Consider the following 22,744-nt stretch of genomic DNA (forward strand, 5'->3'; position numbering starts at 1 on the left):
AGATATACTAATTAAACTTGTCGTAAGTATAACCAAAATTTTCACAAAGTGGATCGCTGAGTATGATTTATTGACTTAAGAGTAGTACCTAACCACGTTCTGCTTATCTAAAATGAGTTGATATCCCAAGGTATCAATCATTGATGACACGTCATTGTGAATTTCCTAAAGTCAGTTTACATTTTAAGTTTGCATACATAATTGAAAAAGGTCAACACTTCAGAAACCTGTTGATTATTGGGAGACCGCCGTCAATCAATTTATCTAGCTATCAGCGGTTAATCGAATGTCAACTACAGCTGCAGCTTATTAAAAAAAAATTTCTGTGATAAGATGACAATTTTAAAAATGCTGATAGCTTGAACACTTTTTAATTTACAATAATTTTTTTTTTAATGAAACTGAATCGATCTCGGAATTAAGAATCAATTGACTCAGAAAACTAAATAGCTGAATTAGAAAACAACAAACTGTTTATTTCTTGTTGATAAGTTTAGCCCTACTTCTAAATCTGTGCCGGCGCAGTGCGATATCCATATCAAAGCTCTCCAACCAGCCACCAACGGAGAAAAAAAGTGGCCTCCCACTGGCCATTATATCACCTCGTTAGTCGGCCGTACCACTTCGGAGCAATGAGCCAAACTCGATACGCGAGTAGTCCCGTTTTATCAGAAAACTGATAAAATGCAGATCTACCAACAGCCGCAACCTTGAATTAAATCCACCCCATTCCAACAAGTCAGAAGGACGAGGCTCGTGATCTCATCGTATTCCATCTTCTTCACTTCCCAAAAAAAAATGAAGAGAGAATTGGAGGAAAATCTATAAACCAAGCAAGTATGGGAGTGAGCAGGGTACGCCTGCAATCATCAAAACGTTGAAACCAACGAGAGCTAGTCCAGAGAAGAGGTGCCCGGTCCTGCCATTTTATACAAACACTCAAGCAAGCATTAATTTTGACATAAAGCATTCGTCCACACTTTTTTATAATCGTTGCAGGAGCTGGGAAGGGGACAAACATAGAGCTAGTCTAACTGCTAATAAATGCTCAGTAATGAAAAAGTGTTTATGAGCTCTTTGCTCGGATGAGACTAAGGCACCTTTTCGGATGAATCAATGGCCATTGTAATAAAGAGGAAAAAGAAGGGATGAACGCTAATCAGGGACTCTGTATGTTTCAATGGTGATCTCTGATAGCCATGAACCTGGGAACAACAACTGGAAAACACCAAGAATAAATATGAATTTCATCTTTTCTGTTTTTTCGTTTACTGAGGAAAAAAAAAGCAAAATCCTATTCTCAATAAAACCATGAGCGAGGAAAAAGTCGGTTTCTCCGAATCCATGCGGTGCGGAAGACCGCGACGCGTGAAATTAATTTTTGTTTTGTTTTTTTTTAGCAAAAAGAAAGGAAGTATGGATTTGTATGGAAATTGAAGCCAAAATTTTCGTGAAAGAGTAGGAGAACGACGTGAAGGAGAAGGGGGGAACTTACATCGAGCTGCTTTTGGACAACACGAGGACGTCTTCGAGGCCGCCGGCGAGCCCTGTACCCGGTCACCGCATAAATGTCCTCATCGATCTCCTCACTGGTGAGGGCGACAGAGATCTTGAGTCTCTCTCTCCGATCCAAACGCGAGGGCCTCTTACCGGCAGTCTCCGGCTGCAGCGTGCTCGATTGCCTCGCGAACACGGACGAAGCCCTCGCACTCCTTCGCCTCGTCCTAAGAGTACTCCACGGTGATGGCGGAGGCGGCGTCGAAGATTCGAGATCCGCCTCCCGATCTGGTTCCTTTTGGTGCTCCCTGTCATGGGGTAGCCCTGGCGGGGGAACTTCCGGCTGGTTCCGTTCCACTGCCTTGCGGAGATGAACCAAAAGCGCCTCTCTCATCTTCGCGATCCCGGTTTCGTCGCCTCCGCATTCCACCTCGGGCCCTCTCCAGCCGCCACCGATGCCCTCCGCTTCGGCCTGCACTTCGGTGGAGAAGCATCCCTGATGGCTCCTCCACTCCTTCGACGCGGGCAATGAAAACTTATAGTGGAGGCTCCTTTGGCTTCTCGTCGCCTCCCGCCGCTCAGCCAGCTTCTGGGCTGCCGGGGTCGCCTCTGCTAAGAACGGCATCGATGTGCCCGCGCAGAACCCAGCTCGTGAAAAGACCCAACACCCCGGGACGCCTTCTTCAGTCGAGGAAGCCCCGAGGAGGAGAGATGGCCGCCGACTAGATCGAGGGGGGCGCGAGGAGAGACACAGGCGAGTTGTCCTCCCACGGTCGTCGAATGGCCCTTATAAATGGAAGAGAAATGAACGAACGAATCAATAAATTAAGTAAAGAAGATCCATTTTTTTATCCAAAGTTCCAAACAAGCTTTCAGACATAATCACCAATAACAAACGGACAAATAGTGTAGGATCCATGTTTTATCCAAACAAGCTTTCAGACATAATCACCAATAAAAAACTGACAAATAGTGTCCTTCCCTCAGTATACGAACGTGGCAGGTCGACACGCATCTGTGCGTAGGACCGCGCACAGAATGATTCGGCCAATCAATTGCGCACCCCATTGTTAAATAATCAAATGTCGAATGTCCAGTAGCTGGACTAAACGGCTTGCTACACCAAAAATCAACTAAAATGCCGAGGGTATCGGACCATATACGTAACTCCTTTTCCTATTATAAAAAATTTCGACAATTACCAAGGCTACTTAAGTTTACGAATTGACCTTAAAACAAATGCATGCATATGATTCCATATAAGTCTATAGAGATTATGATTTGGTTGATTTTTCTCATAAAATTTTAATATTTTCATAGAAGTTGAAATATACGGTGGCAGCATCGTTGAACTCTTTATAATCTAAAAAAAATTCATATAGGATCTAAAAATAGATTCAATCAAATATATCTAAATCCACCAATAGATATAAGTTAAAATTCATTTATCGACATAGAAATTTCAAATTGTAACTATTTTAGGTCCTATAGATTTTTAAAGTTACAAAGAGTCTAATAATATCGTCATGACATATTTTATCTTCTCCGGAGGTATTAAAATTTTATTAAAAAAACAACTAAAATAAAAACTCATTTATATTAAGACCACATTGAGCCTAATATTTTCTATATTAGGTCTAATTTGAGCCTGATATAATTCATATCAGGCACACGGGTCTTAAGGTTTAGTTGATTTTTTTTATAATATTTTAACACCTCTAAAGAAGTCAAAATATACAATAGACGACACCGTTGAACTCTTTACAACCTCAGAAATTCATAGAATCTGAAATATTTTCAATCGGACATGTTTACGTTCATTAGTGAGTTTTGATCAAAACTCACAAATCGATCTAAAGATCTCAGTTTGTAATAATTTTAGGTCCGTTAAATTTTTGATGTTGCAAGGAGTTCAATGGTATAATTCATTGCATATTTCGACTTATTCGGAGGTATTAAAATTTTATTAGAAAAATCAATTAAATTAAAACACATTCATATTAGGGACAACATGAGCTTGATATTTTTCTATATCAGCCCAATATAGGTCTCATATTTTTCATATCAGGCCCACCATAGTTAATGAGGATTGAAGCAATTGATGGGTTTTGACCAAAAGCTACTGATTGACCTAAACAGGTCTAATTGAACTCATTTCATCTTCTGTGGATTTCTAAGACACATTTTCGTCAATTATTTTCTTATTGCCTCAATCCTCATTAACTACATTGAGCTTGATATGGAGAAATATCAGGTCTACGTTGGGTCTGATATGAAAAATATCAGGCTCACATCGGGCCTGATATGAAAAAATATCAAGTCCAACGTGGGCTTGATATAAATTAGTTTCACTTTAACTGATTTTTTTAATAATATTTTAATACCTCCATAGAAGCCGAAATATACAATAGACGACATCGTTAAATTTCTTACAACCTTAAAAATCCACAGAATCTAAAATAGTTGTAATTTGAGGTCTCTAAATTGATTAGTAGATTTTGATCAAAATCTACTGATGGACCTATACAGGTCCAATTAGACTGATTTCAGATCTAATAGATTTTTAATATTGTAAGAAGTCCAATAGTAATATTTTAGCTTCTCTATGTATATTCATGGTGATAAAAGATGAATACGTTCGTCCCCGTCAACCCGTCCCAGGCTAACATAAAAGAGATAAATCACGGGCGACTACTAGCCTTTGGAATAGTGACTAGCATATAAGGAAGAAATTTACCTCAACTTTATCGAAATTCGAATCTCAGACCTTATAATGATAATATCTCATGTGTTAATTACTAGACCGTCCGAGGAGACTCTGCTTTAACATAGTTGCCAAAGCTTTTAGTTGAATATGCTTTATGAAAATTATATCCGATTATTCTATTTGAGTTGGCCAATGTTGTTCCAACATTAGCAGAATTCTATCATCATGCTAGTGAAGCTTATGAACACGCTTGCACGCGTCATATCACCACAACCATTGAGAATGTAATTCTCTTGCTCATTACTACATTTTGTTTTTCTAATTTTCTTTTCTTCAAATATTTAGCTGGTATTTATTCTTACGATGTAGCAACTGTTGTCTTCTTTCTCAGCAATTTGACAAGTTATTTCTGTTTTTCCGAAGAATTGAGGATCTAATGTACACAATGCCTTCTGAGGAGGTGATTTATATAATTTGATTATGTCTGAAAGCTGTAGGGATGATATGCTAGATAGAAAGCTCAGATGTTGATTGGAGGAAGATTTTTAATCAGAGAAAAGATTACGAATGAGAGTGGAGATTTTCTGTGCACACTTTCAAATGAGCAGACAGAACGTCAGTACCCAAAAATTAGGGAAGGAGTCCTTGACAAAGATTCTCCAATACTTAAGTCAGTATAGTGGCCGAGCGAAAAAACGGAGAGATGAATGGTAAAAGCTCACGCATAAATGAGACTACTATAAAAATGTACCTAGCCAACGGAGGGGACCCTTTTTATATACCACCTCTTATAACCTCCACAATTATAAGGTGGGAAAAAATATCAGGTATCAAAAATTATCGAGTAAGGGAATATATACTGTCTGAAAAGTGTATAGTCATCATCCGAGGAATCTTCCATTAGCCGTGTGCACCTTTTTAGTAACTTACGCCATTAATGCGACAGTTGATGAAATATTCTGTCACAATGTTTCAGTTGATAGAAAGTGTAGAGTCACCTTTGAGGAAGGTTCCATTGAATGCTCAAATAGCAACAAAAGAATATTATCTGACAAACAGTTGGTATTCTCTGATAACTGTTATGATTCTTTGACCATAAGGTTTCTCGAAGATGTCTCAGTTAGATATTTAGTCGTCCGGGTGTATATATAAAAGCAGAGTATTAAGTATGGTAGGATGTTCGACCCTTAGGATTGATAAGATATATGTCGCATGATATAGGAAATCTAATTATGAAGTAATAGAGAACTAAGTTTCCTAGGTCTGGATGACTTCATGGCCGATTGGGTGTATGTGGGGATACTTGCTTCTGAATAGGGAACTGAGCCCCGAGAGGCTTGATTAGTACTTTTAGCCGATCGACCTTATACTTGGACATTTGTCCTTGAAGTAAGAGCTTGAGCTTTAAAAATCTAGTCGAGTTTCTTCTGAGATTTACCTTGTATGCTGATTCTTCAGAGATAAATACTGAGCCCTGTAACTCTGGTTAACATTATACCTGACCACCTATATGCAGGTGGATGGGAAAATGAATAGTGAAGACGCATATGTTTGAGCGGCTATTAGATTGATCCACTGTAAATTAGGCACTCAGAGCAGAAGGTTAAGTCCCTGAGACATGCCCGAATATTACTCCCGACCGGCCTTGTGGTCGGTCGGGCCTCTCTTGAACCCGAATGGATGACGGCTGGTCAAATATATACTAGGTGTCTTAATGTAGGCGGGGAACACTAGGCCCCTTTGGTCCAACTGACCTCTTGGTTGACCATCTTTGTACTGAGGACCTTAGCGTTGGACGAGGAACCAAACCCTGTTGAGAGTGACCTTCTAAATGCTACCTCTCCTTTACTTGGACCGCTACCTCATCTTAACTTTGACTGTCACATCATACCTAAGTTCATAATATTCCGTATCATAACTGATGACATCCTAATCAATATCATTAAATAGGTTATAGAAGCAAGATATTATGCTCAACAGATATAGTTTGTTGTAAATCCCAAATTGAGTTGACCTAGTCATTTGAGGTTCTTTGTTATCACATATTCGTTTCTAGTCCTCCTTCAGAAACATACAATAATACTAAACTAGCTTCCTATTTATAAATGCATCCCAAGGGGATTTTGTCGGACTCAATTTTCAAGTCACGAAGTTGCTAAGTCTGTTGTTCATCTCCTTATAATCTTTGTTTTCTTGTCTACTGTGAAATGAACATAGAGTAAATTGTGTCTGCAATTGTTCCACGGTACAAATGTTAACGCGTCTCATTTGATCAAAATTCCCTAACATTTGTTTAATGCACACAGAACCCATTCCAGCTAGGACTATCAAAAAGAGATCTTAGGAAGGTGTTAAAATCCAGCTTATCCTAGGTATGACAACTATGAGCAACACTACATGTTACTTTATCATCAACCGAGTTACTAGCTGAAACAATTCTTCAGAACCTCAAGTTTCTCCTGTTTGGACACTCCAAGAGTTAGATGAGATGATTAACTCCAATCACTTTATTGATGTTGATTTACAGTGGGTATCTTGAAACGAAAGACTCACCAATGGTAATACTTGGATTTTATTTGGTATCCATCTTTTTGAGGTGACTAATCCAAGGATCTGCTCTCTTCACGATCTCATCCATTATAAAATCACTCCTTCTCAGAAACAATCTAGAGGCTGAGAAGTCTTGTACAAACTCACAACAAGAATATAAAGAAAATAAGGAAGTAAATACATAATACAATAGAAGCCTTCTTGCTTGATCTCTTGTTACTTATAGATGTCTCTTGAAGCTTGGAAAGTGCGGCAACACTTGTCATCCACAACTTCAAGCACTGGCGAAAGAATGTGTCAGGACTTGTCCAACATCCGATCAACTGTGACATGTTACGACTTGTCCACCAAGTGTCCAGACAATCTTTGACCCATTTGGACTTTGTCAACTTCCTGTTGGACTTCTAATCACCAAGTGCAGTTCTCCTTGATCCACTTGAATTTTCCTCATACCTAACTATAGTAAGGGCTTCCGTCTTGCCAATGTGGGGTCTTACTTAATCCACTTAGACTTTCCTTTGCCTAACCGCAGTAGGACTTCCCTTTGCCTAAAGCTTTGAATGAGAGGATTGAATATTAAGTCTTGAATCCCAAGACTTCTTTTAAAGGCTTCATCCAATCAACTGAAAACCAATTAGTCGATTGAAACCTTCCAGTCGACTGAACCTTTTATCAATCGACTAGTCTCACATTCTTTCTTGCTTACTCTGATCCGATCTAATCAATCTTGCTAAATTCTCTTTTATGGTCAACTAAACCCTATCTAGTCGACTAGATCTTAGAATTTCCTTTACTATTTTGATTTGATCATATCCATTCGACTCTTTCCAAATATGTTCGGTCAATTGATCCTTCTTTCCAAATAGACTTCCTCCTTCTTAGTGTCTGATCGACCTGATTGTTAGTTAGAGCCCTAGAGCCAATCATTTGATGATTGTATTATGGATTTATTGTATCATATTCTTATATAAATAAAGGCATTTGTTTTTCGTTATTATATTTACTTGTATTGGTGCCAAATAAACTAAGTATAATAGCGTCCTTGAGTAGAAGGTTCTCACCTATATCAATCGGTTAGTTGAACCGATAGTGAGATGATATAGGGAACACTACTCTTAATCATTCCTAGTCGAGTATTAACATTCAGGGACAATGTTAATGCAATAAGACTAGCATGTAGGTTAACTCGATGATTTGATCTCACAAGTCATGGATATAGAGATATCAAGTTGACACATGGATATACATTGGAGAATGTATACTGAATGACCCACCATGAGAAAGTATCATGGATCGTTATATGAGTGTCATATACTTTCTCATGTGGCTATTAGTATAACTACTAGTCCTTAGACCTGAAGTCACCATGGATCCCTACATAAGGAGTTATGTACTTTGGTTTCGTCAAACGTCACCTATAAAGGCGATTACTGGGTATGTAACGAATTATACAGAGGGATGTGAGTGATGTAGATGGGATCTATCCCTCCTATATGACGGGAGCGACATTGATATTCTTGATAGAGTAAGACCACGAAGTGCATGGTCATGCCCAAATGAGTCAATATGAGATATTGAGCTCATTTGATTTAGTGAGTCTACTTGGAGTTCAAGATTTAGATTGATCAGAGGATGACACGGTCTATGCCTCACATTGATCAATCTAGATGTCTAGGATAGAAGGACACTTGTCATATATTGTGAGGAGTCACAATTAGTAGTCACAAGATGATGTTGGATCTCAACATTCTTGTAACTTGGGTAGTAATGATGTATTGCTAGATACCGCTCATTACTTATGCTCCTAAATGGATTTAGGGGCATTGCCAACGTTACAAGAACCTATAGGGTCACACACTAAGGACAATTAGATGGAAATTAGGTTCATATGATGAACCAAGAGGATTAGATTCATTTGATGAATCAAATTGGATTAAGAGTCATCCTAATTGGGCTAATTGAGTTGGACTCAAGTTGATTCATGTGTTCAATGAGTCTAATTTAGATTATGACTCATTGAATCAATTTAATTAAATGAATTAGATTCATTATATTAAATTGGCTTGAATTAAATGGTTGGATTAGATCAACCATGAGAGAGATTAAGTCAAGTTTGACTTGACTTGAGAGGAAGATGAAGAGTCAAGTTTGACTTGACTTTATGCCACCTCATTGGTGAGTTGGCATTAATTGGGCCAATGATGATGCTCCACATCATCATGGTTGCTTAAGTAGGATGCCACCTCATGGGAGTTACCAAGAGTTGTGACTCTTGGCATTCCATGGAGGTTACACATCTCTTAATGTGGCCGGCCACATCAATAGCATGATGAGTTTTCATTTTGTGAGTAATTCTCATTCATTCCTTCATCTTCTTCCTTGCTCCATTTTCTTCTCTCCCTCTCCTTTCCATTGCCGAGACTTTCTTGGAGTTCTAGCACACTCAAAGGTTCTCTTTCCATCGAGTTGTTCGTGTGGATACGCATAGAGAGTTGTCTACCTTGACAACTTGAGATCCGGCATCTCCTTGGACGAGCGGGATACGAAAAGGGCATGCATCGAAGGTATAAAAGGTTTCCCCTTTGTAGATCTACTGTAGATCGAATTTTTGAAACTCGTACTCATATTTTATTTATTTTTCTTTGCACGAATTTGGTGGCTGGGGCTTTCGGGGTTTCCGCGACGCGAAAACGCGATTTTCGCGGCCTGAAAAACCCAACAGTGGTATCAGAGCCACGTGCAAAGACTTGTACGAGTTTATTTTTGATTTTTATGAAAAATATAGCTTCTGTGATTTTCTGTAAATTTAGGTTTTTTATAGTTTTATGGGTAATTTTCTCGTAGAAGCGAAGCACAAGTATTTCGGCACTTGTAGGCTTCCGCTACCGGGAAGATTTTTCTAAAACGGCTTGGTTTCGCTCTAAATCCTTTTGGGACAGTGGGCTAAGGCGCTGTAGGATCGCTAAGGAACCCTCGCGATGGTTAGATCGCGGGTAGGGGCGCTGCCCCTGGCCCCGCAAGGGGATTCGTTCCGCCATTGCACCGGAAAACCGCTAAACGGGACCGCCGGGAATTTTTACTCGTAAAAATTACAAAAAATTGGTATTAAAATTGAAGAAAATTATAGAAAATACATAATTTAGAATTATGTATAATTTGTGATAGTCATGGCCCAAAAGACCCAATTGGATTGGAATAAATGTGTTGTAATTCATAATACGGCCTGCGTGCCGTGATGTGATGTGCGTGTTGTATTTTTATTCGCGACCTGCGCGTTGTGTCTTTCTCTATTTTATATTCTTGTTGTAAATTAGTTTAGACTCGAATGTAACTCGAGTTTTAAAATTGTACTGTACAAAATTGAAGCCGTGGAAGGTCCACTCAAGACGGAGTTACGAGGAGGGCGTGAGCAACACAAGGTGGTCAAAGGGAGGAGCTTGAGAAGCTGTTGACCATCCGATCTTCTCATTGGCTTGAGAAGATCGTAGTAGGGCCATGACTAATCACGAATTAATTTAATTAATTGCTTGTGTATATGTGATGCATGATTAAGTAATTAATTAGTGCCTAACGATTAGATTAGATCTAAGTCGTGCACATGATGCACCCTTCGATTAGATTATATCTATCGAGTATATGATACGCATCATCGTTTAGATTAGATCTAAATCACGTCAACTCTAATGCCTACCGTGCCGTGATACTTATCACTACCTCGATCACATGTGTTGTTGAATCTGCCAAAGCAGAGCAACACATATTATCTTGGTAGGGTACGGAGGGACAATCTTGGTCCCGCTTATCAACGCATGGGCAAATACAAACTCAATTAGATTGAGTATTCCTAGTTAACTCGGTTGGATCGAGTACAACTATAGGCATTCTTCCAATGGTTGGAAAGATAGGACATAAATCACATTTATATTAATTCTTGGGCGTATTAGCCAAAGCTAACTCAAGTTTTAATATAACTGCGTATAATGATCCTATAAACAAGAGTTGCATAGAGATGTAATTGGTAAATCGTTACCTATCGATCATACTAAATCTTGGGTGTATTAGCCAAAGCTAACTAAAGGGTTAGTATGATGTGGATCTTGTCCCACATGAATTATAGAATTCAGTGGGAGCATTATTTAGTTAAAGGCCTAATTAAATGATTTAAAGAATATGATATTTATTTTCTGCATTTTTCTGTTGTAAATAAACCATGACGTCGAATACGAACACCTTCTCTCTGCGTTCTGTCCTTGAGAAGGACAAGCTCAATGGAGCAAATTTCCTGGACTGGTACAGGAACTTGAGAATAGTTCTCACCTAGGAACGTAAATTGTATGTTCTGGAGCAGCCCATTCCGGAGGCTCCTCCTGCCAATGCCACGCGAGCAGACAAAGATGCTTACAAGAAGCATCAAGATGACACATTAGATGTGTCCTGTCTAATGTTCGCGACCATGAACTCTGAGCTTCAGAAGCAACACGAGTTAATAGGCGCTTACGATATGGTTGAACATCTTTGTCAACTGTATCAAGGACAAGCGAGGCATGAGAGATTTGAGATCTCAAGGGCACTGTTTCAGTGCAAGATGTCAGATGGGGCTCCCGTAGGCCCATATGTACTCAAAATGATTGGGTACATAGAAAACCTACAAAGGTTAGGATTCCCGCTTGGCCAAGAGCTGGCCACTGACCTGATCTTGAAATCCTTGCCGGATAGCTATAGTCAGTTCGTTCTAAACTACAATATGAATGAAATTGACAAGCCACTGCCCGAGCTGCTTAGCATGTTGAGAACTGCTCAGCTGAACCTTAAGAAGGCAAAGCCCCACTCTGTTCTGATGGTTCAGAAACACAAGGGCAAGGGCAAGCCCAAAGGCAAGGGAAAGTCCCAAGCCAAGGGTAAAGGCAAGACACTGAAGCCTAAAGGAGGGGTCGCTAAGGATGCTACCTGCTTCCACTGCGGTCAAACCGGGCACTGGAAGAGGAACTGCAAGGTGTACCTGGAAGATCTTAAGAAGAAGCGAAGTGAGACTTCCACTTCAGGTATATATGTTATAGAAGTCAATTTATCTATTTCTTCATCATGGGTATTAGATACCGGATATGCATCTCACATTTGTACTAATGTGCAGGGCATTGGCGAAGGGCGAGGTGGACCTACGCGTAGGCAATGGAGCACGGGTTGCTGCTGTTGCTGTAGGGACTTATTTTCTATCTCTGCCCTCTGGCCTTGTATTAGAGTTGGATGATTGTTGTTATGTGCCTGCATTAACTAAGAACATAATTTTAGTTTCTTGTTTGGACAAGAAAGGTTTCTCTTTTATTATAAAGGGCAAATGTTGTTCTGTTTATTTAAAAGATATATTCTATTGTAGTGCACCTCTGATGAACGGACTCTACATTCTAGATCTTGAAAGCCCTATCTATAACATAATTACCAAGAGGTTCAAGTCAAATGACCTGAACCAAACCTATCTTTAGCACTGTCGCTTAGGTCATAGAAATGACAAGCGCTTATCCCAGCTCCATAAGGATGGTTTGCTGGACTCATTTGATTTTGAATCTTATGAGACGTGCGAGTCATGCCGACTAGGCAAGATAACCAAGACTCCCTTTAGTGGGCACAGCGAAAGAGCGACTAATTTATTAGGACTCATACATAGTGATGTATGTGGCCCATTCAATGTCGCTGCTAAAGGCGGTTATAGGTACTTCATCACATTTACTGATGACTTCAGTAGATATGGTTATGTGTACTTGATGACACATAAGTCAGAATCCTTTGAAAAGTTTAAAAAATTCAAGAATGAAGTACAGAACCAACTTGGCAAGACTATTAAGATACTTCGATTAGATCGAGGTGGAGAATACCTTAGCCACCAGTTTCGTGACTACCTAGCTGAGTGTGAGATTCTATCCCAACTCACTCCTCCTGGAACACCACAGTGGAATGATGTATCCAAATAGAGGAATCGTACCCTATTAGATATGGTACGATCTATGATGAGTCACACAGATCTTCCGACATACCTTTGGGTCTATGCTCTAGACACGACAGCTTTTATACTCAGTTGAGTTCCATCCATGGTCGTGATAAAGACACCATATAGGATATGGACTGGGAGAGATGCCTAGGTGTCTTTCATGAGGATTTGGGGTTGTGAGGCTTACGTTCGACGTCAAGTCTCAGACAAGTTAGGACCCAAATCCGACAAGTGCTACTTTATTGGATATCCCAAGGAAACTAAGGGATATTACTTCTACATTCCCAGTCAGCACAAGGTAGTTGTGGCAAAGACTGGGGTCTTTCTAGAAAGGGACTTTGTTTCTAGAAAGACTAGTGGGAGTACGTTCGATCTTGAAGAAGTTCAAGATGCGAACAATAGCACTGAAGCCTCGATGGAAGTTGAACTGGAACCACAAAGTATTGTGGATGATGTTATTCCATAAGGGGTTGAGGAACAACAACCAGTTCAAGTAGACATACCTCTTCGTAGGTCTGATAGGGTACGTCGTCAGCCTGAGAGATACTTATTTCTCTTGTCTGACCATAATGACGTAGTGCTCATAGAGGATGAGCCTACCACCTATCAGGAAGCTGTGATGAGACCAGATTCCGAGAAATGGCTAGAGGCCATGAGATCCGAGATGGAATCCATGTACACCAACCAAGTATGGACTTTGGTTGATCCACCTGAAGGGGTAAAACCCATTGGGTGTAAGTGGGTCTTTAAGAGAAAGATTGACATGGATGGATTTATTTATAAGGGTCGCTTGGTAGCTAAAAGTTTCAAGCAGTTTCATGGTATTGACTATGATAAACCTTTTCTCCAGTAGCGATGTTTAAGTCCATTCGGATCATGCTTGCTATTGTAGCTTACCATGACTAAATCGCGTTTCTGAATGGAAACCTACTCGAGGATGTGTACATGACACAACCTGATGGTTTTGTAGATCCACAGCATACTAGCAGAGTATGCAAGCTGCATAGGTCCATTTATGGACTAAAGCAAGCTTCTTGGAGCTGGAATCTTCGATTCGATGATGCAATCAAACAGTTTGGTTTTATTAAGAATAAAGATGATCCTTGTGTCTACAAAAAGGTTGTAGGGGATATAGTTGTCTTCCTCATATTGTATGTGGATGACATACTACTCATTGGGAAGGACATCCCTATGCTTCAGTCTGTCAAGACCTGGCTAGGGAGTTGCTTCTCAATGAAGGACTTAGGTGAGGCATCCCGCATTCTAGGGATACAGATCTATAGAGATAGATCTAAGAGATTGCTTGGCCTAAGTCAGAGTACATATATTGATAAGGTACTCATTCGGTTTGCCATGCAGAACTCCAAGAAGGGATTTCTGCCGATGTCACATGGCGTGAGTCTTTCGAAGACTCAAGGTCTCTCTTCTAGAGACGAGAGAGACCGCATGGATCAGATCTCTTATGCCTCAGCCATAAGATCTATCATGTACGTCATGCTATGTACTCGACCTGATGTCTTGTATGCTTTGAGCATGACGAGCAGATACCAGTCAGATCCAGGTGAAAGTCACTGGATAGAGGTCAAGAATATTCTTAAGTACTTAAGAAGGACTAAAGAATATTTCTTGATATATGGAGGCAATGATGAGCTAGTTGTAAAGGATTACAGTGATGGTAGCTTCCAGATCGACCAGGATGATTATCGATCGCAGTCAGAGTTCGTATTTTGCATTAATGGTGGTGCTGTGAGCTGGAAGAGTTCGAAGCAGGACACAGTAGCTGATTCTACGACAGAGGCCGAGTACATTGCTGCATCAGAGGCAACAAAGGAGGCAGTTTGGATCCGCAAGTTCATCACTGAACTTGGGGTGGTTCCCAGTATTGCTGACCCTATTGAGCTCTATTGTGACAACAATGAAGCTATAGCACAAGCGAAGGAACCTCGCTCACACCAGCGGACCAAACACATACTACGACACTTCCATCTCATTCGAGAGATTATCGAGAGAGGAGATGTGAAGATATGTAGAGTACTTACAGTGGCTAACATCGCAGATCCCTTGACCAAGGCTTTGGCACAGAGGAAGCATGATGGTCACACTAGGTCATTGGGGCTTAGAGCCTACACTGATTGGCACTAGTGCTAGTGGGAGATTATTAGTTAGAGCCCTAGAGCCAATCATTTGATGATTGTATTATGGACTTATTATATCATATTCTTATATAAATAAAGGCATTTTTTTTCGTTATTATACTTACTTGTATTGGTGCCAAATAAACTAAGTATAATAGCGTCCTTGAGTAGAAGTTCTCACCTATAACAATCGGTTAGTTGAACCGATAGTGAGATGATATAGGGAACACTACTTTTAATCATTCCTAGTCGAGTATTAATATTCAGGGACAATGTTAATGCAATAAGACTAGCATGTAGGTCAACTCGATGACTTGATATCACAAGTTATGGATATAGATATATCAAGTTGACACATGGGTATGCAATGAAGAATGTATATTAAATGACCCACCATGAGAAAGTATCATGGATCGTTATATGAGTGTCATATACTTTCTCATGTGGCTATTAGTATGACTACTATTCCTTAGACCTGAAGTCACCATTGATCCCTACATAAGGAGTTATGTACTTTGGTTTCGTCAAACGTCACCTGTAACTTGATGGACTATAAAGGCGATTATTAGGTATGTAACGAATTATGCAGAGGGATGTGAGTGATGTAGATGAGATCTATCCCTCCTATATGACGGGAGCGACATCGATATTCTTAATAGAGTAAGACCACGAAGTGCATGGCCATGCCTAAATGAGTCAATATGAGATATTGAGCTCATTTGATTTAGTGAGTCTACTTGGAGTTCAAGATTTAGATTGATCAGAGGATGACACGGTCTATGCCTCACATTGATCAATCTAGATGTCTAGGATAGAAGGGCACTTGTCATATATTGTGAGGAGTCACAATTAGTAGTCACAAGGTGATGTTGGATCTCAACATTCTTGTAACTTGGGTATTAATGATGTATTGCTAAATACCGCTTATTACTTATGCTCCTAAATGAATTTAGGGTCATTGCCAACGTTACAAGAACCTATAGGGTCACACACTAAGGACAATTAGATGGAAATTAGGTTCATATGATGAACCAAGAGGATTAGATTCATTTGATGAATCAAATTGGATTAAGAGTCATCCTAATTGGGCTAATTGAGTTGGACTCAAGTTGATTCATGTGTTCAATGAGTCTAATTTAGATTATGACTCATTGAATCAATTTAATTAAATGAATTAGATTCATTGTATTAAATTGGCTTGAATTAAATGGTTGGATTAGATCAACCATGAGAGAGATTAAGTCAAGTTTGACTTGACTTGAGAGGAAGATGAAGAGTCAAGTTTGACTTGACTTTATGCCACCTCATTGGTGAGTTGGCATTGATTGGGCCAATGATGGTGCTCCACATCATCATGGTTGCTTAAGTAGGATGCCACCTCATGGGAGTTACCAAGAGTTGTGACTCTTGGCATTCCATGGAGGTTACACATCTCTTAATGTGGCCGGCCACATCAATAGCATGATGAGTTTTCATTTTGTGAGTAATTCTCATTCATTCCTTCATCTTCTTCCTTGCTCCATTTTCTTCTCTCCCTCTCCTCTCCATTGCCGAGACTTCCTTGGAGTGCTAGCACACTCAAAGGTTCTCCTTCCATCGAGTTGTTCGTGTGGATACGCATAGAGAGTTATCTACCTTGACAACTTGAGATCCGGCATCTCCTTGGACGAGCGGGATACGAAAAGGGCACGCATCGAAGGTATAAAAGGTTTCCCCTTTGTAGATCTACTGTAGATCGAAGTTTTGAAACTCATACTCATATTTTATTTATTTTTCTTTGCACGAATCCGGTGGCTGGCGCTTTCGGGGTTTCTGCGACGCGAAAACATGGTTTTCACGGCCCGAAAAACCCAACACTGATCCACTAAGACTTTCTTGTAATATTGTAGGATCAAGAAAAGCTCTCGAGGGGAGGGGGTTGAATCACGCATGTCATTTTTTTTATGTTTTTGAAAAGTACACAATGGAATAAAACACAACACAATAGATACATAGTTTCTTTTTTACTTGTTGGATGAAGTTTCGATGAGAACATGTCATGTTAGCCCTGTGGGGGCGTCCAGTGAGGAGTCCAGGTGCCCGGATGGGGCTATAAAAGAAAGATTCAACCAACACCTTAAACACATCAATTTGAACAAGTTTCTCTTCTGCACGCTGCTCCGAAATGACTCTACGATGTCAAAAAGCTTCTCCAATGACTGAAAGCTCGCAACTTCAATTCTTTAAGTTGTCGGTATAATTTTGTTTATAACATTTAAATTATTGTAGTTCTTGTACTTAAATTTTATAACCTTATTCGAACTATTAGTGGATTGTCCAATGAAAGTAATTGACGATAATGGATCTTGGAGTAGGAGTGATAACAGACTCCAAACCAAGTAAAACCAACATGTGCTAGCTTGGCTTCTCTTTCTCTTCTTTACTTCTTTATTTCTGCTGTGTATTCTGTGTTTTCGAACAAAATGAAAAAGCTATGTGCACTATTCACCCCCTCTAGCACTGTTGATCTAACAAAACTATACTTAGGTTTACCTAAATCCATTGGTCCGGTCGACCATGTGTGGTCAACCGAAAACCATTTAGTGACATATGCGTGGTCGACCGAAAATCATTCGGTCACACATGCTTGAAGTTCTGGGGTTACCTCCCTTTAGGGTTTTCCATTGCCTAGTTTCACTCACTAGGACTTTCCACTATCTGACTTTACTCACCAAGATTTACCTAGCTTCACTCACTAGGGTCTACCTTCACTCACTAAGATTTTCAGTTTGCTTGAAGTTCACTCCTCCAAGACTTCACATTACATAAGGTTATCTCTCCTAGGGTTTTCTTCTTGCTAAACATTAGGTCACCTTAACCTACTTAGACTTTCTAGTCACTTGGTAGACTACTCGCTCTTGTAATAACTCGGTAGATAACTCACTCGACTAGGTCAAACTTGACCAACCTTCATTAAACATATTGTCAAATAATTGTCTAAATATTAAAGGTCGATTATACCAAGAATGACATTTTCATCTATCCGAACAAGGTGGTTAAGATAAAGTTTGACCCTTGACCAGACGACCGGAGGGTGTCCAAATGATTGGAGAGTTTCGTTAATGTTATCTTATTGATAGAAGTTATAGCTACATCAGCACTGATATAGGAGATTGGGAAGGCTCCAGGCGACTGAAGGAGTCCTATATAAGTAATTTCAAGGCAGAGGTTGAAAACAACCCATTCACCCATCTCTTGTTCTCGCGCTCTAAGTGTTCCTTCACATTCTGTGATGTGACATGCTATAATTCATGCTTCATTTATGATTAACAATACCCAGGGTAACATCTTTATTTATTTTAAGTGTTGCCTCATTTATTTTATTATGATTAAACTTTGTAGATTATTTTTCTATAAGATTTCTCCACCTAGGTGAAATTTACAAATAAGAATCATATTTTATAACTATTGTATGTCTATACTTCTAGTTTGATTGATCAATTTACATGCTTAAACTATTAGCTAAATTTGTTGGATGCTTTTATTGCCTTTGTCTTGATTAAATTAGTCTAAGTAAAATTTCATTTCTGATATGCTAACTCTAATTCATTCAACTATTTTATTTAGTATATGCTCAGTTTTAAAATTCATAATGATATTCACCCTCCTCTAATGTCGAGTTTGATTCTACAAGTAGTAAAGAAAAAAATTATTCTATTAAAAAGAGAAAATTTGCAAGTTGGTTAAAGAAAAGAAAGAAATTTTTTTAAAATTCAAAAAAGTGATTAAACTAATTTAGAGCAATTTCACTCTAATACCAATTGTAGGATCGAAATATATAATAGAAGTGGGGTGAATATTGCATGTTGAAAACTTCTTTTCTTTTATGAAAACCAAGATAGAAATACACAGTGAAAATAATAAAATACAAAGGACTCAATTGGTTACTTGGTTTATAGTTTAGTGACTATTACTCTAAGATCAACAATCCCTTGGACCGTTTCGACTGGGCAATCCACTAATATTCTCCTTGTAAGAATCTTTGGAGGTTAAGAAAGCCTTGTACAGATAATATATAGAATAGCACAAGTTGTTACTCTCTACAAATGAAATATGGACAAAATAAAGTTATCAACAACTTGAATGATTGAGATTTAGCATAGGTTGTTGGATGTCGATGAAGCTTGGATGGACAAAACTTGACCGCGAAGTAGAACCATGGATTTAAACCTTTGAATGAGAGGACTGAATATTAAGTCTCAAAGCTTAAGGCTTCTTTTAAAGGCTTCATCCGGTCAACTGAAAATCGATCAGTCGACTGAAACCTTCCAATCGATTGAATCTTTTATCAATCGATTAGTCTCACTTTCTTTCTTGCTTGCTCCGATCTGATCTAATCAATCCTACCAAATCCTCTTTTATGGTCAACTAGACCCTATCTAGTCGACTAGATCTTAGAATTTCCTTTACTATTTCGATCTGATCATATCCATTCAGCTCTTTCCAAATATGTTCGGTCAATTGATCCTTTTTTCCAAATAGACTTCCTCCTTAGTATCTAATCGATCTAATCCACTAAGACTTTCCTGTAATATTGTAGGATTGAGAAAAGCTCTCGAGGGGAGGGGAGTTGGATCGTGCATGTAATTTTTTTATGGTTTTTGAAAAGTACACAGCGGAATAAAATACAACACAATTGATACATAGTTTCTTTTTACTTGGTTCATTGTCTAGTGGCTTCTAGTTCAAGGCATGTGATTGTTGATGGCTTTCAATGGACAATCTACTGACAATCTCTTTCTTAATCAAGAAGGAGACTCATCTTTACAAATGTTAGGAAGGTAACACTTTACCATTCCCTTTTAAAATCAAGTATGAAAAAGATGATATGCAATTTGAATAACATAATACCGACAACAAATAAAGATTCGAAGCTTGATTATAGTTGTTGGAGTAGCACTTTGATATCGTAGTAGAATTTTGGAGTAGCACGAGAGTTGTTTGAGCTTAGAAGATGATGTATTGAGCTACTGGTTGAAGGGTTCTATTATAAGGCATTCTGGGCTCCTAGAACCCCAAACACCCCCAATAGGGCTTATTCGATCTATGTTCGTTGTTGTGTTATCAAAATTCGGGTGCCTAGACCAGCCCTAAGCGCCTAGATTGCTACAGTGACCACACTTGAATGAAGCTCTATTCGTATCGACTCTAATACTTCTTGAGCACCTTGGTCCCTTCTAAGCGCCTAGAAGTTGACATGCTCCGGTCATAGGGAGTCATCTTAGTTGCACGTGTGACTTAGTTCGGGCATGTTGGTGTAATTCCCCTCAGTCAAGATTGACTTAAGTTGACTAAGCTTGAGTTGGCTCAAGCTTGAGTCTTGATGTTTGAGTTTCGATGTTTGAGATTGTAGGTGTAATTATTCATATAAGAGATTAACATTCAAAGGTTGACCAGAAGAATCAAGTAGGTTAAGGTTAACTGAATACTTGATTGACAAGTCCTAATTGGAAGTTAGGTAAGGGAAAGTCTAATGGGAAGGTTGATAGAAGAAGAAAATCTAAGTGAGTCAGTGTTAACCGAATACTCGGTGTGGAAAGTCTTGATGAGTGAAGCCAGGAAGATTGGAAAATCCTAGTTAGTGAAGTTAGGTGATAAAAAGCCCTAGTGAGTGAAGCTAGGCAGATATGAAAAGTTCTGAAAAGTGAAGCTAGGTGAAAATTCCTAATTGGAGATTAGGCATGGGCAAATCTAGTGGGAAGTTTGCGAGAAGAAGAAAATCTAAGTGGGTCAGTGTTGACTAGACATTTAGTGTGGAAAGTCCTTGTGAGTGAAGCCAGATAAATTGAAAAATCCTAGTGAGTGAAGTTAGCTGATAAAAAATCCTAGTGAGTGAAGCTAGACAGATATGAAAAGTCCTGGTGAGTGAGGCTAGGTGAAAAGTTCTAGTGAGTGAAGGTAGGTAGTGTAAAAGTCGTGAAGCTAGGTATATGGGAAAGTCCTGGTAAGTGAGGCTAGATAGTTGGAAACTAAAGGGGGCACTGATTGAATCTTGGCTGCAGTCTCAGGAGCATATGAGAAGTAGCACCTTGTCTAAGCGTGTCGATTAAAAAATCCCGACCTCATTCAGCTACAGGACTCCCCAATAACGAATTCATTCAGCTATGGGATAAAGTAAAGTCACAAGCTGAGTTCACTGCTAATTTAGAAAAGACTTTACAAGACACCCGTCAAATGCTACAATCCTGAGAGGAGGAAAAAAGAAACTTAGAGTTATAGTAAGAGAGGCTTAATTATATAATTAGCATTGAAAGGGCTTTAAAAGATAAATTCCTCTCGGATGTTACTCACAAAACCATCCTACTGAACCAGTTACAACAATCATATGGTTTAGGGTCTTCTGAGTTAGCCCCAGAATTGGCCTCCAAAGACTTTGTCTTGTTCCAACAACAAGAAAGATTGCGAGCCCAAGATTTGAAAATAAGCTCTCTCATAAAAGAACTAGCGGAGGCTAAGGCAGAGAAGACTACTTTACAAGGGGAAAATATAGCCTATAATCTGAATTTCAAGCATACAAAGCAGGCGAGGAAGAACGCTGGCACAGTAGGCGCAGAGCCTATTTAAATTTTCCTGAATTTGGTGAGGAGTACGTTAGCTAGAGCCCTAGAGCCAATCATTTGATGATTGTATTATGGACTTATTGTATCATATTTTTGTTGGTTGCTACTCAGAAAACCTAGAGGTTCCACTGTACAAAAATTTTGTACAAATGTCTGAACCTTTTCCTAGCTACCATGTGTTCTTTTAAATTAAATTTTGGATCGCCTGCGGAACTTAACACGTTTGATCCAAAACTTAATATATTTGTTCTTTTAGGTTTTGACTTGGATCTCTTGCGAAACTTAACACGTTAGACCCAAGTCACCTTAAGTTATTAATTCCATTAAATATTAATTTCCATAATTGGTTCCCAGTACTGACGTGGAGAGGCACATGGCCTTCTTGGATATGGGAGCAACCACCACCGACTAGACAAAACCTTTTATAGAAATCTAATATTAATTTCCTAAAGTAACTTTAGGTTAACCAAAAAGAACAATCAAATCACAAGGGGAAAAAAAACAAGAGAACACAACTTCGAAAAACATATTCGAAATACTAGAACGTAAGCCTCTTGTATTTGGTATTATTTCCATAAATAACTAGCATGATGCGGAAAGAAAAAATTACTAGTTATACCTTCTAGAAAGACCTCTTGATCTTCTACCGTATTCCTCTTCTAACCTCGGACGTTGTGTGGGCAACGATCTTCCGAGATGAGAAACCACCAACCACCTTCTTCTCCTCCTAGCTAGGTTCGGCCACAACAAGGAAGCTTCACCAAGGAAGAAGATCAAAACACTAACCAAGCTCCAAGAGATGCTAGCTTTCTCTCCTTCTTCTTCTTCTTCTTCTCCAAGTAGTATCCGGCCACCACAAGAGCTCCAAGGGGAGAAAGAGGTTCGGCCACCACAAGAGGAAGAGAGGGAAAGGATGATGATGGCCGGCCACACCAAGGAACAAAAAAGGGAGAGAAATAATAGAGGTTCTATCTCATGAAGGCACCCTCACCCCTTCTTTTATATTCCTTGGCCTAAGCAAATTAGGAAATTTAATTACAATAAAATTTCCTTAATTTCCTTGACATAATTTAATTGAGAAAAAAAAAATAAAATTTCCCCAATTAAATTCTAATGGCTGGCCACATCATGAAATCAAATTAGACAAGTTTCAATCAACAATTAAAACTTCCTAATTTGTTTCCGGAAATTTTTAAAATTAAAATTTCTCTTCAAAATCTCTTCATGGTTGATAAAAAGAAATTTCCATAATTTTAATTTTACAACATGTGAA

General features: G+C 39.1%; 1 protein-coding gene across 3 annotated transcripts; it reads right to left on the reverse strand.

Annotated features, from left to right (window-relative positions):
- Positions 1–329: 329 nt before the first annotated feature.
- On the reverse strand, positions 330–2,287 carry LOC122020721. 3 transcript variants are annotated; one of them, XR_006122305.1, is made up of 3 exons: positions 1,496–2,287; positions 1,101–1,218; positions 330–919 (listed from the first exon to the last, which is right to left on the reverse strand). XR_006122305.1 is itself a non-coding variant. In XM_042578731.1 (2 exons), the coding sequence occupies exons 1-2, from the start codon at positions 2,120–2,122 to the stop codon at positions 782–784; spliced, it is 630 nt and encodes a 209-aa protein (XP_042434665.1). In that variant the 5' UTR covers positions 2,123–2,287; the 3' UTR covers positions 330–781. The 3 variants fall into 3 exon arrangements, 2 of the variants coding, with proteins under 2 accessions (XP_042434665.1, XP_042434664.1); XM_042578731.1 differs by lacking the exon at positions 1,101–1,218 and having other exon boundaries at positions 330–784; XM_042578730.1 differs by having other exon boundaries at positions 330–1,218.
- Between the last annotated feature and the right edge of the window lie 20,457 nt (positions 2,288–22,744).

The sequence above is a fragment of the Zingiber officinale genome, chromosome 9A, assembly GCF_018446385.1.
Source record: "Zingiber officinale cultivar Zhangliang chromosome 9A, Zo_v1.1, whole genome shotgun sequence".
Classification (NCBI taxonomy): Eukaryota; Viridiplantae; Streptophyta; class Magnoliopsida; order Zingiberales; family Zingiberaceae; genus Zingiber; species Zingiber officinale.